The sequence below is a fragment of the Dromiciops gliroides genome, chromosome 4 (genome assembly GCF_019393635.1).
Source record: "Dromiciops gliroides isolate mDroGli1 chromosome 4, mDroGli1.pri, whole genome shotgun sequence".
Lineage (NCBI taxonomy): Eukaryota > Metazoa > Chordata > Mammalia > Microbiotheria > Microbiotheriidae > Dromiciops > Dromiciops gliroides.
The window spans coordinates 199,263,364-199,277,666 of NC_057864.1; the positions used below are offsets into that span (position 1 = coordinate 199,263,364).

General features: G+C 48.8%; 1 protein-coding gene across 1 annotated transcript; it reads left to right on the forward strand.

Annotated features, from left to right (window-relative positions):
* The first annotated feature begins 1,875 nt into the window (after positions 1 to 1,875).
* Positions 1,876 to 9,305, forward strand: USH1G (USH1 protein network component sans). Its single transcript, XM_043962507.1, has 2 exons — positions 1,876 to 2,215; positions 8,081 to 9,305. The coding sequence occupies exons 1-2, from the start codon at positions 2,052 to 2,054 to the stop codon at positions 9,303 to 9,305; spliced, it is 1,389 nt and encodes a 462-aa protein (XP_043818442.1). The 5' UTR covers positions 1,876 to 2,051.
* The last annotated feature ends 4,998 nt before the right edge of the window (positions 9,306 to 14,303 follow it).

Here is a 14,303-nt window from a genome sequence, read left to right on the forward strand (position 1 = left end):
TCCCAGAGAGAGTCCAGGATCAAATGAGAATATCTGCAAAGGCTCTTCATAAATGCTTGACTCCTTCCTTCCTTGGACAGACCTTCAGTGGAAAGAATACTGACTGTGGAATCAGATGACCTCTATTTGAATCCTACCTCTCCAGCTTCTTACCTGTGTGACCTTGATCGCTTAACCTTCCTGGGGAAACAGTTTCCTCAGTCATAAAATTAAGGAATTGGGCTAGATGATCTATAAAGTCTTTTCCAGTTCGATTTACTAGTTGGGAAGGCTGGGGTGGAGGTCCTCAGCATTTGAAAGCAGTCCAACTATCCACTGAGTCTTTATAGGGTTGTTTTTTTTTTTTTAGTGAGGCAATTGGGGTTAAGTGACTTGCCCAGAGTCACACAGCTAGTAAGTGTTAAGTGTCTGAGGCCGGATTTGAACTCAGGTACTCCTGAGTCCAGGGCCGGTGCTCTATCTACTGCGCCACCTAGCTGCCCCTTTACAGGGGTTCTTAGCCTTTTTTTTTCTTCTGGGTTTTTTTTTTTTTGGTATTATGGACCTTTTGACAGACAGTAATAGGGTGAAGTCCATGGTGAATCCCTTCTCAGAAGAATGTTTTTAAATGTACAAAATAAAATCAATAGAATTACAAAGAAAATCATCTAAGTTGAAATAACGATGTAATTTTTTTTCGAACCCCCTGAAATCTCTCCACGGCTCCCTTGGGGGTCCACGGATCCCTGGGTAAGGACCACTGCGCTGATACCATGCAAATAACATGCAAAATTGTATGTAAATGAACAAACCACTGCTTTTAAGAATACTGACAGAAAATCCTGATACCAGGAACTTTTTGAGACAAGAAAGAGGAGGGGCAAGGTATTTTTTGCTCATTTCTTAGTCACTTATTATCCCCTGAGGCTTTGAGCCTCTATTGTCACCCAGGAATCGAGTCTTGGTCGAAAACTCTAAGATCTGTGATGTAGCCAGTATCGGGAACTCCAGGAGTGGGAACTAGTCTATCAAGGCTGGTAGCGACCTAGCTATAACAGTGAATGTTCTTAGGGAGTTCACAGCCTGAGGCGCATTTTGGGGTTCTGGGGCTTCCCCGGGATCACCCAGCTAGTAAATCGGAGGCGTAAATCAGGGATTTGCATTTTGGTCTTCCTGACTGCAAGCCCTGCACTAGCCACTGCACAGTAACACATCCCAGAATAAAGAACCAAGCCCCAGAAGAAGATATATTTGGGGACTTAAAGGACGTGCAATGATGATGATTGTGATGATGATTTTTTTGGTGTGGCAATGAGGGTTAAGTGACTTGCCCAGGGTCCCACAGCTAGTAAGTGTCAAGGGTCTGAGGCCGGATTTGAACTCAGGTCTTCCCAAATTCAGGTGCTTTATCCATGTACCACCTAGTTGCCCCCTGTGCAATGATTATTATTATTATTATTATTATTATTATTATTATTTTTGCGGGGCAATGGGGGTTAAGTGACTTGCCCAGGGTCACACAGCTAGTAAGTATTGTCTGAGGTCGGATTTGAACCCAGGTCCTCCTGAATCCAGGGCCGGTGTTCTATCCACTGCACCACCTAGCTGCCCCACCCACCCAATGATTTTTTTAAAAAGGAATGTTGAGTACCCCTAGTTGCGCTCTGCTCCTGTCGTAAGTGATGCGTCCCAGCTCTTTACTTGTATCTGGAGATACGGTGGGATAAGCCCTATCTGGATGAGATGGGAGCTGGTCAGGATGATAGAAGGCACTTAGGACCCAGGAGGAGCTCCGGGCCCGCTCTCAGTGCAGCCGGAGAGCGGAGATCCTCCCAGTTCCCCCCATCCCCCTCCCTCGTCCCCCCTCCCCCGCCTTTGGGGTGAGGGCATCTCAGATGTCCGAGTAACCACGGCTCTGGGCTCTAAGCAGCCTCTGTCTGTAGCAGCTGGGCCGGCGGGCTCCGTGCCCCCCGCCCTCCCCTCTCCAACCAATGTCCCTGCTCTAATAACACGGCCGGTTCCCCCTTGAAGTCCTCCCCTTCCCCCTCCCCGTCCCGTCTAACTCTGGCACCATGAACGACCAGTACCACCGGGCGGCCCGGGATGGCTACTTGGACCTTCTCAAAGAAGCCACCCGAAAGGAACTTAATGCTCCAGATGAGGATGGCATGACCCCCACCCTCTGGGCCGCCTACCACGGTAACCTGGAGTCGCTGCGTCTCATCGTTAGCCGAGGGTGAGGTCCCCATTCCCCGACACCCTTCCTCCCTGACTCCTTTTCTCTTGGCGGATCCCGGTGTTTCTTTTCCCTGGAAAACTTTGAGGAGGAGTGAGGCCTCGACTGCTGACCCCAGCCCTCTTTATCCCCTAGCTTCTCTTTGTCCCTTCTTAGGATACCCTTCTCCTAAGACCTGCTTTTTATCCTTGTGCCCTGGCCTTCCCCTCCCCCAAAGCCCAGCTCTTGTGACCTGACCCTAGGTATGGGGTGAGTGTGTAATAACCTGTGACAGTTGTAGGGGGCAGGGTGTGTGTGTGTGTGTGTGTGTGTGTGTGTGTGTGTGTTTTCTTGTAGGTAGATAGCAAGATCGTAGAGAGGAAGGGGTCCCGAGGTCAAGGCAATGATCAGACAACTTAATAGAAGGGGAGCTGCAGGAATAGTGAGTGGGAAGAAGGGATCAGGGATCCCCTTTCAAAGATCATCTCTTGAGGAAGAGAGATGTTTTAGAGAAGGGTCAAAGATGATATAGGGTGATGGAGGGAAGGGTGTCATTGCCCCTTCTCCACCATAAGTAGGAGGGCTGGGAGAAAAGCTACCTGACCTGGCTTTACTAGCCCTTGCCTGCTCACTGGCCTCACTCTCCCTGTCTCCCTGCTCATTCCCCGGAATTTATGGGTACTGTATTGTGCAGACCGAAAATGCCACAGCCACTTTGCTCCACTGCCTCTGTTAATTGGGTTTCCCCTCAGCAGAAAGGGTGAAATATGACTGCCCTCGCTTTTCTTCCTCTCCACTGCTTTTCTTTGTTAGCCTTGGCTTGCTTCTCTGGTGCCCTCCTGTAAGCATCTTGTCCTGTGTGCTTTGAAACCACGTGTGCAACTGTTTACAGGGCATGCTTCTCTACTGTTTCGCCTTGGAAGCCCAGTCCCTTGTGGTTTCCTGTGGGGATGGAGTGAGCATGGAACCCAATGGTCAAGACCTTAATAAAGGGATAAAAACTGCCTGGAAGAAAGGGGTAGTGTTTGAGGAATAAAGGGCTGACTCTAGAGGTGGGGAGGGGAAGGGAAAAAGCATTTATTAAAAGTCTACTATGGGCAGCTAGGTGGCGCAGTGGATAGAGCACCGACCCTGGATTCAAGAGGACCTGAGTTCAAATCCGGCCTCAGACAGTTGACACTTACTAGCTGTGTGACCCGGGCAAGTCACTTAACCCCAATTGCCTCACTAAAAAAGAAAAAAAAAGTCTACTATGTACAGATATTATCTCATTTGATCCTCACAACCATCATGGGAGGAACATGCTATGATGATCCCTATTTTCCAGTTGAGGAAACTGAGACAGCCAGAGGTTAATTGACTTGCTCAAGGTCACTCAACTAGGAAATATCTGAGCCTAGATTTGAACTCAGATCTTCCTGACTCCAGGCCCAGGGCTCAATTCAATTCAGTAAACATTCAGGAAGCACTAAGTGGCCCAGTGGATCGAGTGCTGGATGTGGAGTCAGGAAGACTCATCTCTCTAAACTTAAAACTGGCCACTTAAGCTTGTTTGCCTCGGTTTCCTCTTCTGTCAAATAAGCTGCAGAGGGACATGGCAAACTCCTCCAGTATTTTTGCCAAGAATACCCCAAATGGGATCACAAAGAGTTGGACACTATGGAACAACAACAACAACAACAAAACACCTACTATCTTCCAGGAACTGCTAAGCAGTGGGGATACAAAAAGAGACAGAAGACAGTCCCTGCCCTCAAGGAGCTTACAATCTATAATGACTTATGCTTTATCCACTCCAAAGCGTAAAGGAACAAACATTTATTAAGAGCCTACTATATGCCAGGCACTGTGCTAAACATTTTACAGATATCTCATTTGATCTTCACAATGGCTCTGGGAGGTATGTGCTATCATTATCCCCATTTTACAGGTGAGGAAATTGAGGCAGGGTTTAAGTGACCTGCCCAGGGTCATGCTGCTAGTGTCTCAGGCAGAATTCAAACTCAGGACATCTGGACTCCAGGCCTAGAGCTCTATCAACTGTGCCACCTAGTCATAGAGACTCTTAATCCTAAGTCTATGAACTTAAAAAAAATATATATGTATATATATGTGTATATATATATATATATACACACACACACATATGTTCAAGATGCTTTCTAAAAATATATTTCAGGGCAGCTAAGTGGGGCAATGGATAAAACACCAGCCCTGGATTCAGGAGGACCTGAGTTCAAATCCGGCCTCAGACACTTGACACTTACTAGCTGTGTGACCCTGGGAAAGTCACTTAACCCTCATTGCCCCACTACACACACACACACACACACACACACACACACACACACACACACACATTTCAACATAATTGGTTTCCTTTCTAATTCTATATAGTTTTTGATGCATTTAAAGTATTATTCTGAGAATGATGCTCTCAGGGTTATTATTCTCAGAATCCATGGGTTTCAGTAGGATACCACAGGAAGCCATGACATAAAAAAAAGGTTAAGAACCCATGTCTTGGGGGCAGCTAGGTGGCGCAGTGGATAAAGCACTGGTCCTGGATTCGGAGGACCTGAGTTCAAATCCAGTCTCAGACACATGACACTTACTAGCTGTGTGACTCTGAGCAAGTCACTTAACCCTCATTGCCCCACCAAAAAGAAGAAGAAGAAAAAAGAACCCATGTCCTGGAAAAAGTAGAGAAGGGTCTGATCAGTTATTCTATCAAGAAGAATTTATTAAGGGCTTACTCTGTGCCAAACAAACCACTGAAAAGGACTTTTAAAGCACTTACTGGGTGCCGGGCACTTTGCCATGCAAGGAAGAGGTTTCCACATGGGGCAATCACACTCTAATCCCCAAATTTATGAGTGGGTAAAATCATTTGAAAATCAACACAAAGAGCAGCCTTAAATGGGGTAAAGGGGAAGAAAATAAGGGCCAGTTGGAGGGAGTGTGAAGAAGGAAGAAGGACCATCCATCCTCTTACTGTAGGTGTTGGGCTGCCTATATGTATATAAGCCTCAGGCTGGTTTTTTGTTTTTGTTGTTTTGTTGTTTTATTTTTGGTGGGGCAATGAGGGTTAAGTGACTTGCTCGGGGTCACACAGCTAGTAAGTGTCAAGTGTCTGAGGTCGAATTTGAACTCAGGTCCTCCTGAATCAAGGGCTGGTGCTTTATCCACTGTGCCCCCTAGCTGCCCCTATTTTTGTTAAGCACCAGACACCTTACACCCCATTAGCTGTCTCCCTGAATCACTGCCCAACCATTAGGGGACTGGTAGTGAGGGGCTCTCAAGAGATGTAGGCTCCCAAGGAGACTGAAAAAGAATATATAGATTCATAGAATGGAATCCAAACTCCCCTGGGAAACTGAGGTCCTTATGAGTAAAGGGATCTATCCAAGATCACTCAGCTAGCAAATGGCAAAACTGGAATTAGAGCCAGTTCTTTTCTTCAATCCAGTGGTCATTCCGTTATATCATCACACTCTGCATGTGTGTAATAAGAAAAATCACATTCACTGACCATTCTACCCATGCATATATACAATTCAATTTAACATAATCAGTGTGTTAAAGTTTACAAAGTTTAAATAGGATAGTTCATTAGATTCATATTAGTGACTCAGTGAGGGAGGAATTACAGATATTATTCGTATTTTGCAAATGAGAAAATTGAGGCTCATAAAAGGTTGAGTGACTTGCCCAGACGCAGGTTTGGACCAAGGTCTCTCTTGGCTCCACTTTGCAGGGGCGGGGGGGGGGGGGGGCGTCCATATTTGGCACTCCTTCATCTTATCTGAGAGCTCTGTTTTCTCTGTTTCTTTTACCTTAATCTCTTATTCCCCCCTGCTCTAGCCAGTGGGATAACTGTCTTAGAGTAAGCTTGACACATCCCCAGAAGGCTCTGGGAAGGGGTCACAGGGAGAATCAGAGGATTCCTATGTCCTAAAGGAGTTATGTTCCCACTTCTCTCTTTAGAGGAGGGAGCTTGGGTTTTGTTTTGTTTTGCTTTGTTTTGTTTTTAAAACATGACAGTGGTCTCCTGTAAAGCCTGTGGGGCCTCTCTATTTGCCTGCCATGAAGCTGGACTTGGGATCCAATTAGGAAGAGAATCAGAGGGTGGAGGAATGGAGGAGAAGCTGATGAGACAAGGGAGCAATTCTTTAGCCAGAACTGGGACCTCATTAGCAGCAGAATGGGGATGGGGTGGGTTACCCTAGGAGAGCTAGGACTGAGGTCTTTGAATCACTCACAGTCTGGGAGATTATGGAAGGAGACAGTGTTCGATTACTCCAGACAGACAGGGCCTGTCTCAGACAGTGACTTTGATGGTCTTGAGGGGTGTTGTCATTGAGGAAGAGAAGAGAGTTCCAAAGTATTCTGTTCTGTGACTTGGGTTCATAAAAAGTATTTGGGGATCACTACAGAATATGTCTCCCACCCAGGAGTAAGGAAGTACACCCCTAACCAAACTTCCTGAAACAGGCTCTGAAGGGGCAGACTGAGGACCTCAATTCCCAGTCTACACTCTCCTCCTCCCTCCCTTCCCCAGCCTGGCTGCCCCCACATTCCCCTCCAGACCAAGGCCAAGGTCGGACACCTGCCTCTCACACATGGGCTTGCCAGGCCTGGCCCTGGTCCCTGAAAACAAAATGCACTTGAGCTCATTTGCTAGAGTGCACACACATACACACACACACACACACACACACACACACACACACATACAGAGCAAACTGCTCACAGAATCTCCCACATGCACATACGCACCCATCTGCCCCAGACATTCACACACTCTAACACCCCAGGCCCACCACCTCTCTGGGCCAGCTCCTCGCTGGGCAGCATGAATAATTCACTCCTCTCTCTCAATGCATCAAATATTAATCCTCTGAGATTCCTAGCCCCTGGTGTGTCATGGGGAAGGCGGGACTGGGCTGGTTCTACCCCAGAGCCCCACACACCAGTGACTGGGATGGTGATGGTGACCCATACATGCAGAGATTTTTAAAAAATACATTTTATCTGTAGCAAACTGTCTGATAGCTCTCTGGCTAACTCTTTTTAGTTCAGTGTTTCTGGCTTTCTGTCTAACTGTGCAGGTTTGTTTTATGGCAGGGGCTCTTACCTTAAGATCCAGTAAGGTTTGGTTTTTTGTTTTTGTATTGTTTTTTTTATAATATAAACTAGGTGGCATAGTGGTTAGAGTGCTAGATTTGGAGTCAAGAAGACCTGAGTTCAAATCTTAACTCAGACACTTTCTAGCTGTGTGACTCTGGGTAGGTCACTTAAACTCAGTCTCAGTTTCCTTATCTATAAAACTGGAATAATAATAGCATCCAACTCCCAGGGTTGTTGTAAGGCTCAAATGAGAAAAATAATGTATAAAATGCTCTGTAAATTTTAAAGCACTATATAAATGCTGGCTACTAATATTTAAAAAAAATTTTTTTTGCCGGACAATGAGGGTTAAGTGACTTGCCCAGGATCACACAGCTAGTAAGTGTCAAGTGTCTGATGTCGTATTTGAACGTAGGTCCTCCTGAATCCAGGGCCGGTGCTTTATCCACTGTGCCACCTAGCTGCCCCAGGACCTTTGTTTTTTGGGTAGAGAGGTCGTTTTTTTTCAGCCAGGAGACATTCTGACAGCAAACATTTCAGGCCCCTTTTTGGTTTCATCCACTGTGTGAGCACCAGGAAAGAGGCAGTGCCCAATGACCATCCAGGCTGAGGCCCCAATGCTTCCTCTCTAGGGTCAATACCACTGATCTCTATGACCACTGATCTCTAAGTCGTTCCAAACAGTAGTACCACCTGCCCTTCTGTTCCCCTTTCCCAATTCCTCCACAGTCACCCCCTTCTCGTATCTTATTCCAGAGGCGATCCGGACAAATGTGACATCTGGGGGAACACCCCTCTGCACCTGGCCGGCTCTAATGGGCATCTCCACTGCTTGTCCTTCCTGGTGTCCTTCGGGGCCAACATCTGGTGCCTGGACAATGACTACCACACGCCCTTGGACATGGCGGCCATGAAGGGGCACATGGAGTGTGTGCGCTACCTGGACTCCATCGCGGCCAAGCAGAGCAGCCTGAACCCCAAACTTGTGGGCAAGCTGAAAGAGAAAGCTTTCCGCGAAGCGGAGAGGCGCATCAAGGACTGCGCCAAGCTGCAGCGCAAACACCACGCGCGCATGGAGCGGCGCTACCGGAGAGAGCTGGCAGAGCGGGCAGACACGCTGAGCTTCTCCAGCCTCTCTTCCAGCACCCTGAGCCGGCGTCTCCAGAACTTGTCCCTGGCCAGCCACCTCCCCTACTCCCAGGCCACCCTCCACGGCACCGGCCGAGGCAAGACCAAAATCCAGAGGAAGCTGGAGCGGCGGAAGCATGGCGAAGGAACCTTCAAGATCTCGGAGGACGGGAGGAAGAGCATCCGCTCTCTGTCTGGGCTGCAGCTGGGCAGCGACGTGATGTTCGTCCGGCAAGGGACCTATGCCAACCCGAAGGAGTGGGGCCGTTCCCCACTGCGGGACATGTTCCTCTCAGACGAGGACAGCGTCTCTCGCGTCACCCTGGAGCCCGGCCTAGGGGCCGAGTCGGCCCACTCAGAGGTCAGCACAGACTCAGGCCACGACTCTCTCTTCACCCGCCCAGGCCTGGGTACGATGGTGTTCCGGAGGAACTACGTAAGCAGTGGGCTTCAGGGGCTGGGGCGGGAAGAGGGAGGGATAGATGGGGCAGCCACCCTGCGTGCCCGCATGCAGCACTCACCAAGCCTGGATGACGATAGCATCGGCAGTGCCAACAGCTTGCAGGAGCGCCTTGATGAACTGCCTTGGGATGAGTTTGACCTGGGGCTGGATGAAGCCCTGGAGCCTGAGACCAGCCCGCTAGAAACTTTCCTCGCCTCCCTGCACATGGATGACTTTGTGGCCCTCCTGAGGCAGGAGAAGATTGATCTGGATGCCCTGATGCTCTGCTCTGAACTAGACCTCCATAGCATCAGCATCCCCCTAGGTCCCCGAAAGAAGATCTTGGGAGCGATCAAACGTCGGCGCCAGGTGCTGGAGCGGCCCCCTGCCCTGGAGGACACAGAGTTGTAAGTCCAAGGAGGAGGAAGTGGGATGGTGAGATGTCAGGAAGAGCTTAGGCTCATAGGACTTTCATCTGGAAGGGGCCTTTGAGATCAGCCAGTCTAACCCTCTCATTTAACAAATGAGGAACCAGAGCCAGAGGAGGGGAAGTTACTTGGCCACACACCTAGGGATTTGTCCGGTGGCCTTTGCAAGGGATCCTGTACTTTTTTTTGGGGGGGGGGGTGGCACAAGGAACAGCAGGAGCCAGTAGCTGAATTCTATATACCTTGGCCTTGAGAGAGCTGTGACTTGTTTTTCCTGTGTTTGGGGAAATTGAGTTTAATCCTCAGTACCAGGTACTTGATTCCCAACTCTCAGGGACCAGGTATATTTTGATCTTCTTTAAGTTGCCCAAATGAGAATTCAAAAGGAATCCTTACACATATGTAGCAAGGGAAAGGAGGGTTGGATTGGAGCACTTCTCCTGGAACTGAGAATGTGTTTAGACCATTTCGGGTGAGTCCAAGAAGGGCTGTGCTAAAGATGGCTGGCCACTTAGCTAGGACAAGCAGCCCCTTCTTGTGGGAGCAAGAAGAAATGGTTTCTGGTCCCCCTTTCAAGGTAGCCTCTTTGTTGGGACACAGAAAACACCAGCTCTCCCTTTGTCTCTTTTTCCCCCTCCTTGGGGCAGAGGGTTAAGTGACTTGTCCAGGGTCACACAGTTAGTAAGTGTCAAGTGTTTGAGACTGGATTCTAGGTCAGGTGTTTTATCCAGTGTGTCAACTAGCTGCCGCTCTCCCTTCCACTCTTTAAAAAAAAAAAATTGAGGGGGAGGGCAATGAGGGTTAAGTGACTTGCCCAGGGTCACACAGGTTCTCCTGAATCCAGGGCTGGTGCTTTATCCACTGTACCAACTAGCTGCCCTTTCCCTTCCACTCTTTTTGAGGCAATTGGGGTTAAGTGACTTGCCAAGGGTCACACAGCTAGTAAGTATCAAGTGTCTGAGGCCAGATTTGAACTCAGGTTCTCCTGAATCCAAGGCTGGTGCTTTATCCACTGCACTACCTAGTTGCCCCTCCCTTCCCTTTTTTTTTTTTTTTTTTAGTGAGGCAATGGGGGTTAAGTGACTTGCCGAGGGTCACACAGCTAGTAAGTGTTAAGTGTCTGAGGCCAGTTTTGAACTCAGGTACTCCTGACTCCAGGGCTGGTGCTCTATCTACTGCGCCACCTAGCTGCCCCCCTTCCACTCTTAATGAGGGACCAAAGCACATGGCTCATGGGAAGTGACCAGAGCAACGAATGCCCAGATTCATGGGAAGTGCTCTAATCCATTCTCTACTTACTACACATAGCTTTAATGCCCCGGGTGTCAAAGTGGGTGCCCCACAACTCCACTTAGCCCAGAGTTGTGACCACAGCAACCCCACCTATGACATGGCCCTGTACCTGGGAGTGATTCCCTAATGGGACCACACCAATCCCTAGCAGTCTGGTGTTTTTAGATATTGTCCAGGGAGCATCTTTGGTATCTGGGAGGTGACCAGATTTGGAAGTTGGGTAGTTGGTGGGGTATCTAAATTCTCTTTCTTCCAGCTCCTTCCAAGAAACTCTTCTGGAAAAGGAGACTACCAGATTATTGGGGGTGGGGTAGGGTGGAGGGGTGGTTATTCACCACAATGGCTCTTTAATATCAATCGATTTTAATACGCATGAAGGACTTCACCAATGTAAGCACCTACTAGTCTCCCCTCTCTCCACAGATAACGGAGGGATTTATGCCCCAAACCAATGAATTGCAAATTGCCACAGATCCCGGTGGGACCACCAGAGGCCTCACCAGCCACAGCCCAATGGAATTTCCTTCCTGTCCTGTAGCTCCTGGAATCTGGGTCCTGCTGGAAGACTGGACTGCTTGCTTTATCTGTTCTTTCAAGATTGTTCTAGGTCTGGGAATAGGGGGTGTTCCCTTCCCTTCCCCTCTACCTCACCTTACTGATGCCCATCTTGCTGTGACTCTGGTGGGGAGGGGGAAAGGGATGCAGATCTCACCATGCTGTGTATTTGGGTTTCTGTGATCCTAGGGGACCCGAGTACTTGGGAGAGGTGAGCACAGCTTCTCTTTGTTGGGACTCAGACAAAACCAGATCTCCCTTAGATTTCTAGTGAGGGGTCAGAGCACATAGGAAGTGACCCAAATAGTGAATGTCCCAATCTAAACCATTCCTTACCCACCCCCCACCCCCACCAACTATGAATAGTTTTAAAGTTGTGGCCATGTTAAATAGGAGAGTGCCTGCCCTCATCCTGAACCTGGCAGAAGACCTTTCGAAGGGCATTTATATGCATTAAACCCCAGCTCACAGAGTCAGGGGGAGCCATATCTCCTGGGTTCTGAAGTGCTCTAAGCTCAGCAGAGGGAAAAGGTGCCCCTCGATGTTGGCCACCTCTCCCCTCTTTGAAAGGGATCCTCATACTGAGTCTCTCCCTCCAGAGGGAGATAGCCATTCATGAGACAGACTCCTCAGCCAAAATACATTTCTACTTTGTAGTGCTGATCGCCGAGAGCATGTACAGTTCCCGCTTCCCTAGCACCCAGTCTCCAGCTCCTCACTCATCTCCCTTTGCCACTGGCTAGCTGGGGAAAGTAAAGAATATTGGTTTCTCTTTCCAGTTCAGCCATGTGCTTCAGGGCCCTTTCCTTCCCTCTCCCAGCTCCTGCTTTCTTGTTGTCTTGCAGAGAAACTTCAGAGAGCCAAGGTGACCCCAGGTGCTAGAGGAACAGGCTTCTGTGCTATGAACCTAGAGGTTGGGCACAAGCGCCCTTTGAGATAGAGATGGGCACAAGCCAAAAGCCTCCGAGTCGACACCCCTCCCTGCCTCCCCCTCCCACCCCAAACAGAAGCATAGAGACAGATCGCAAGTTCAGCTCCTGGAAGAGAGCTCCAGACTGGTGCCCAGTACAAGGCATGTGCTAACGTAATCGAGTCTCAATTATTCACTCTAGTGGGGGCAGGGGAGGGACCAGTGGCATGGGTAGTCTGAAACATTTGACAAACTCCAAAGCTTTGCTGAGGTTTTTTTGTTTGTTTTTGGTTTTGTTGGGTTGGGCAGGAGGGATCGTCCTTCTTTGGAATGAAAAGGTGAGCAGTATTGTAATTACTTTGCTGCCCTATTTGGCTCAGTGCTATACTCCACCTCATTTGTTGTTCCTGAGCAACTACAGGGTATGGGATGGGGTGGGAAGGAGATCTGGGAGTGGCACGGGTGGCAGCAGGATTAGGACTTCCCCATGGATAATCCACAGTTAGATAAATGAGAGTTGATTAACTTTTTATTGAAGATGTTGATGGTTATGGTGAAACTCTGAAAGACAGTAAGATACACGGGACATAGACATGGGATGCACATGCTCAGACAGCCTTCCTACCTGCCTTCTTTGATCCTCTGCCCTTCAACTGAGGAGCCCTCTAGCTTCTTCTATCACCGCAGCTCTCTGATCTGGCTATGACCTGGGTTTTTCCCAAGGAAGGGGCCCATGGGTAGGGGGAGCTTCACCACCCTACAGAGATGAGGGCCTTCTAAGATGGGGTATCTATTCCCCAGTCCCCTTCAGGGTCAAGGGACCCAAAACTCCCTCATATGCCATCCCAAGCCTGATCTTGATGGGTCTTTTGGCTCTGTTCCTCAGGCCTGGGGCAACCTCCTAAGTGCCGATATCCCTCCCACTCATCTCCAGGCTATCTCTTACCTCCCTACACCATTCCTGAACCCCATCCCCTCTTTCTATTCCCTGCCCACTTACTGCACATACCCCTTCCCCAATTCTGTATAAGTTGGGTAGGGGTTAGGGCCATGAGTTCTTTCTACTGTATTATTGTTACCATTCTGATTATAATTATTTTGTACAGAACTCCCTGCTATGGTGTGATGTTTGATTGGCTGGATCTTTGGGCACTGGGTTGGGTAGGGTGGGCAGAGTGGAAGACTTATTGGGTCCAATCTGCGGTAAGGAGTAGGACATTTTGGGGAGGGGGTTGAGGGAAGGTTTAGTGTGGCCAGAAACTGAAGCTCCTGTTTGGGCATTATCTTTTCTCCTTGCCTCCACACCTGTGCAAGGATCTTCACTCCTTCCTCCTCCTCCCTCCTAGGCCCTCTCACTTAGGAACAAATCTGGGATAGGTATTGGGGTACAGGGGGCAGCTAGGTGGCGCAGTGGATAAAGCACCGGCCCTGGATTCAGGAGTACCTGAGTTCAAATCCTGCCTTAGACACTTGACACTTACTAGCTGTGTGACCTTGGGCAAGTCACTTAACCCCCATTGCCCTGTAAAAAAAAAAAGGTATTGGGGTACAGGGAGCAGGAATGGATGGAGAAAGGGATGGGACCGAGTAGCTGGGTGGTCCAGGCTCAACCCATTCCTAGAGCTGACACTCTTCCCACTGCCTTCTAAGATAGGTTATTCTCAGTTCCCATACCTTTGTATGTACCCTCTGAAATTGTCCAGTCTCTTCTTTAGAAGTAAGACCAGCTGGACTATGTGGTGGTGTGAAGAATACTGGTTCTGGAGTCAGGTCCTGAATTCAAAATCCATCTCTGATGATCTTGGGTCAATCACAACCTCTCTGGCCTCAGTTCTGTCATCTGCAAAATGGGGGTTTGGACGAGTTGACTTATGAGACCCCTTCCAGCTCTGAATTTGTAATTCTTTGATCTCTGGGATCCCTGTCCTCTTAATCTGCTCATTTCCCTTCTCCAGGCCTTAGTTTCTCCTCTCCAGCTCTAAAGTACTGATGTTTTGTGGCAATGTAGTCTAACCCACTCCATCACCATGGAGGACCCTGCTATAATACTTCATCTCCCTTGTCCTGATGCCAGAGCCATAGTCCCTGGGAATGAAGCATGACTTCTGTCCTCTAGAAGTTGTTCCTGAGTTGAGAAAATAAAACTATGCTGCCAGGCTCCCAGGCTCCCAGGGAGTAGTTATAGTCCAGGAAAGGGATATGAGAATCATTGTAGCCTCTTCC

What these genes read in the sequence shown, in the direction of transcription:
- USH1G (XM_043962507.1), top strand. Translation starts at nt 2,052, where the DNA reads ATGAACGACCAGTACCACCGGGCGGCCCGGGATGGCTACTTGGACCTT. An exon ending in CGTCTCATCGTTAGCCGAGG is followed by an intron (nt 2,216 to 8,080) that starts GTGAGGTCCCCA and finishes ATCTTATTCCAG; the next exon opens with AGGCGATCCGGACAAATGTG.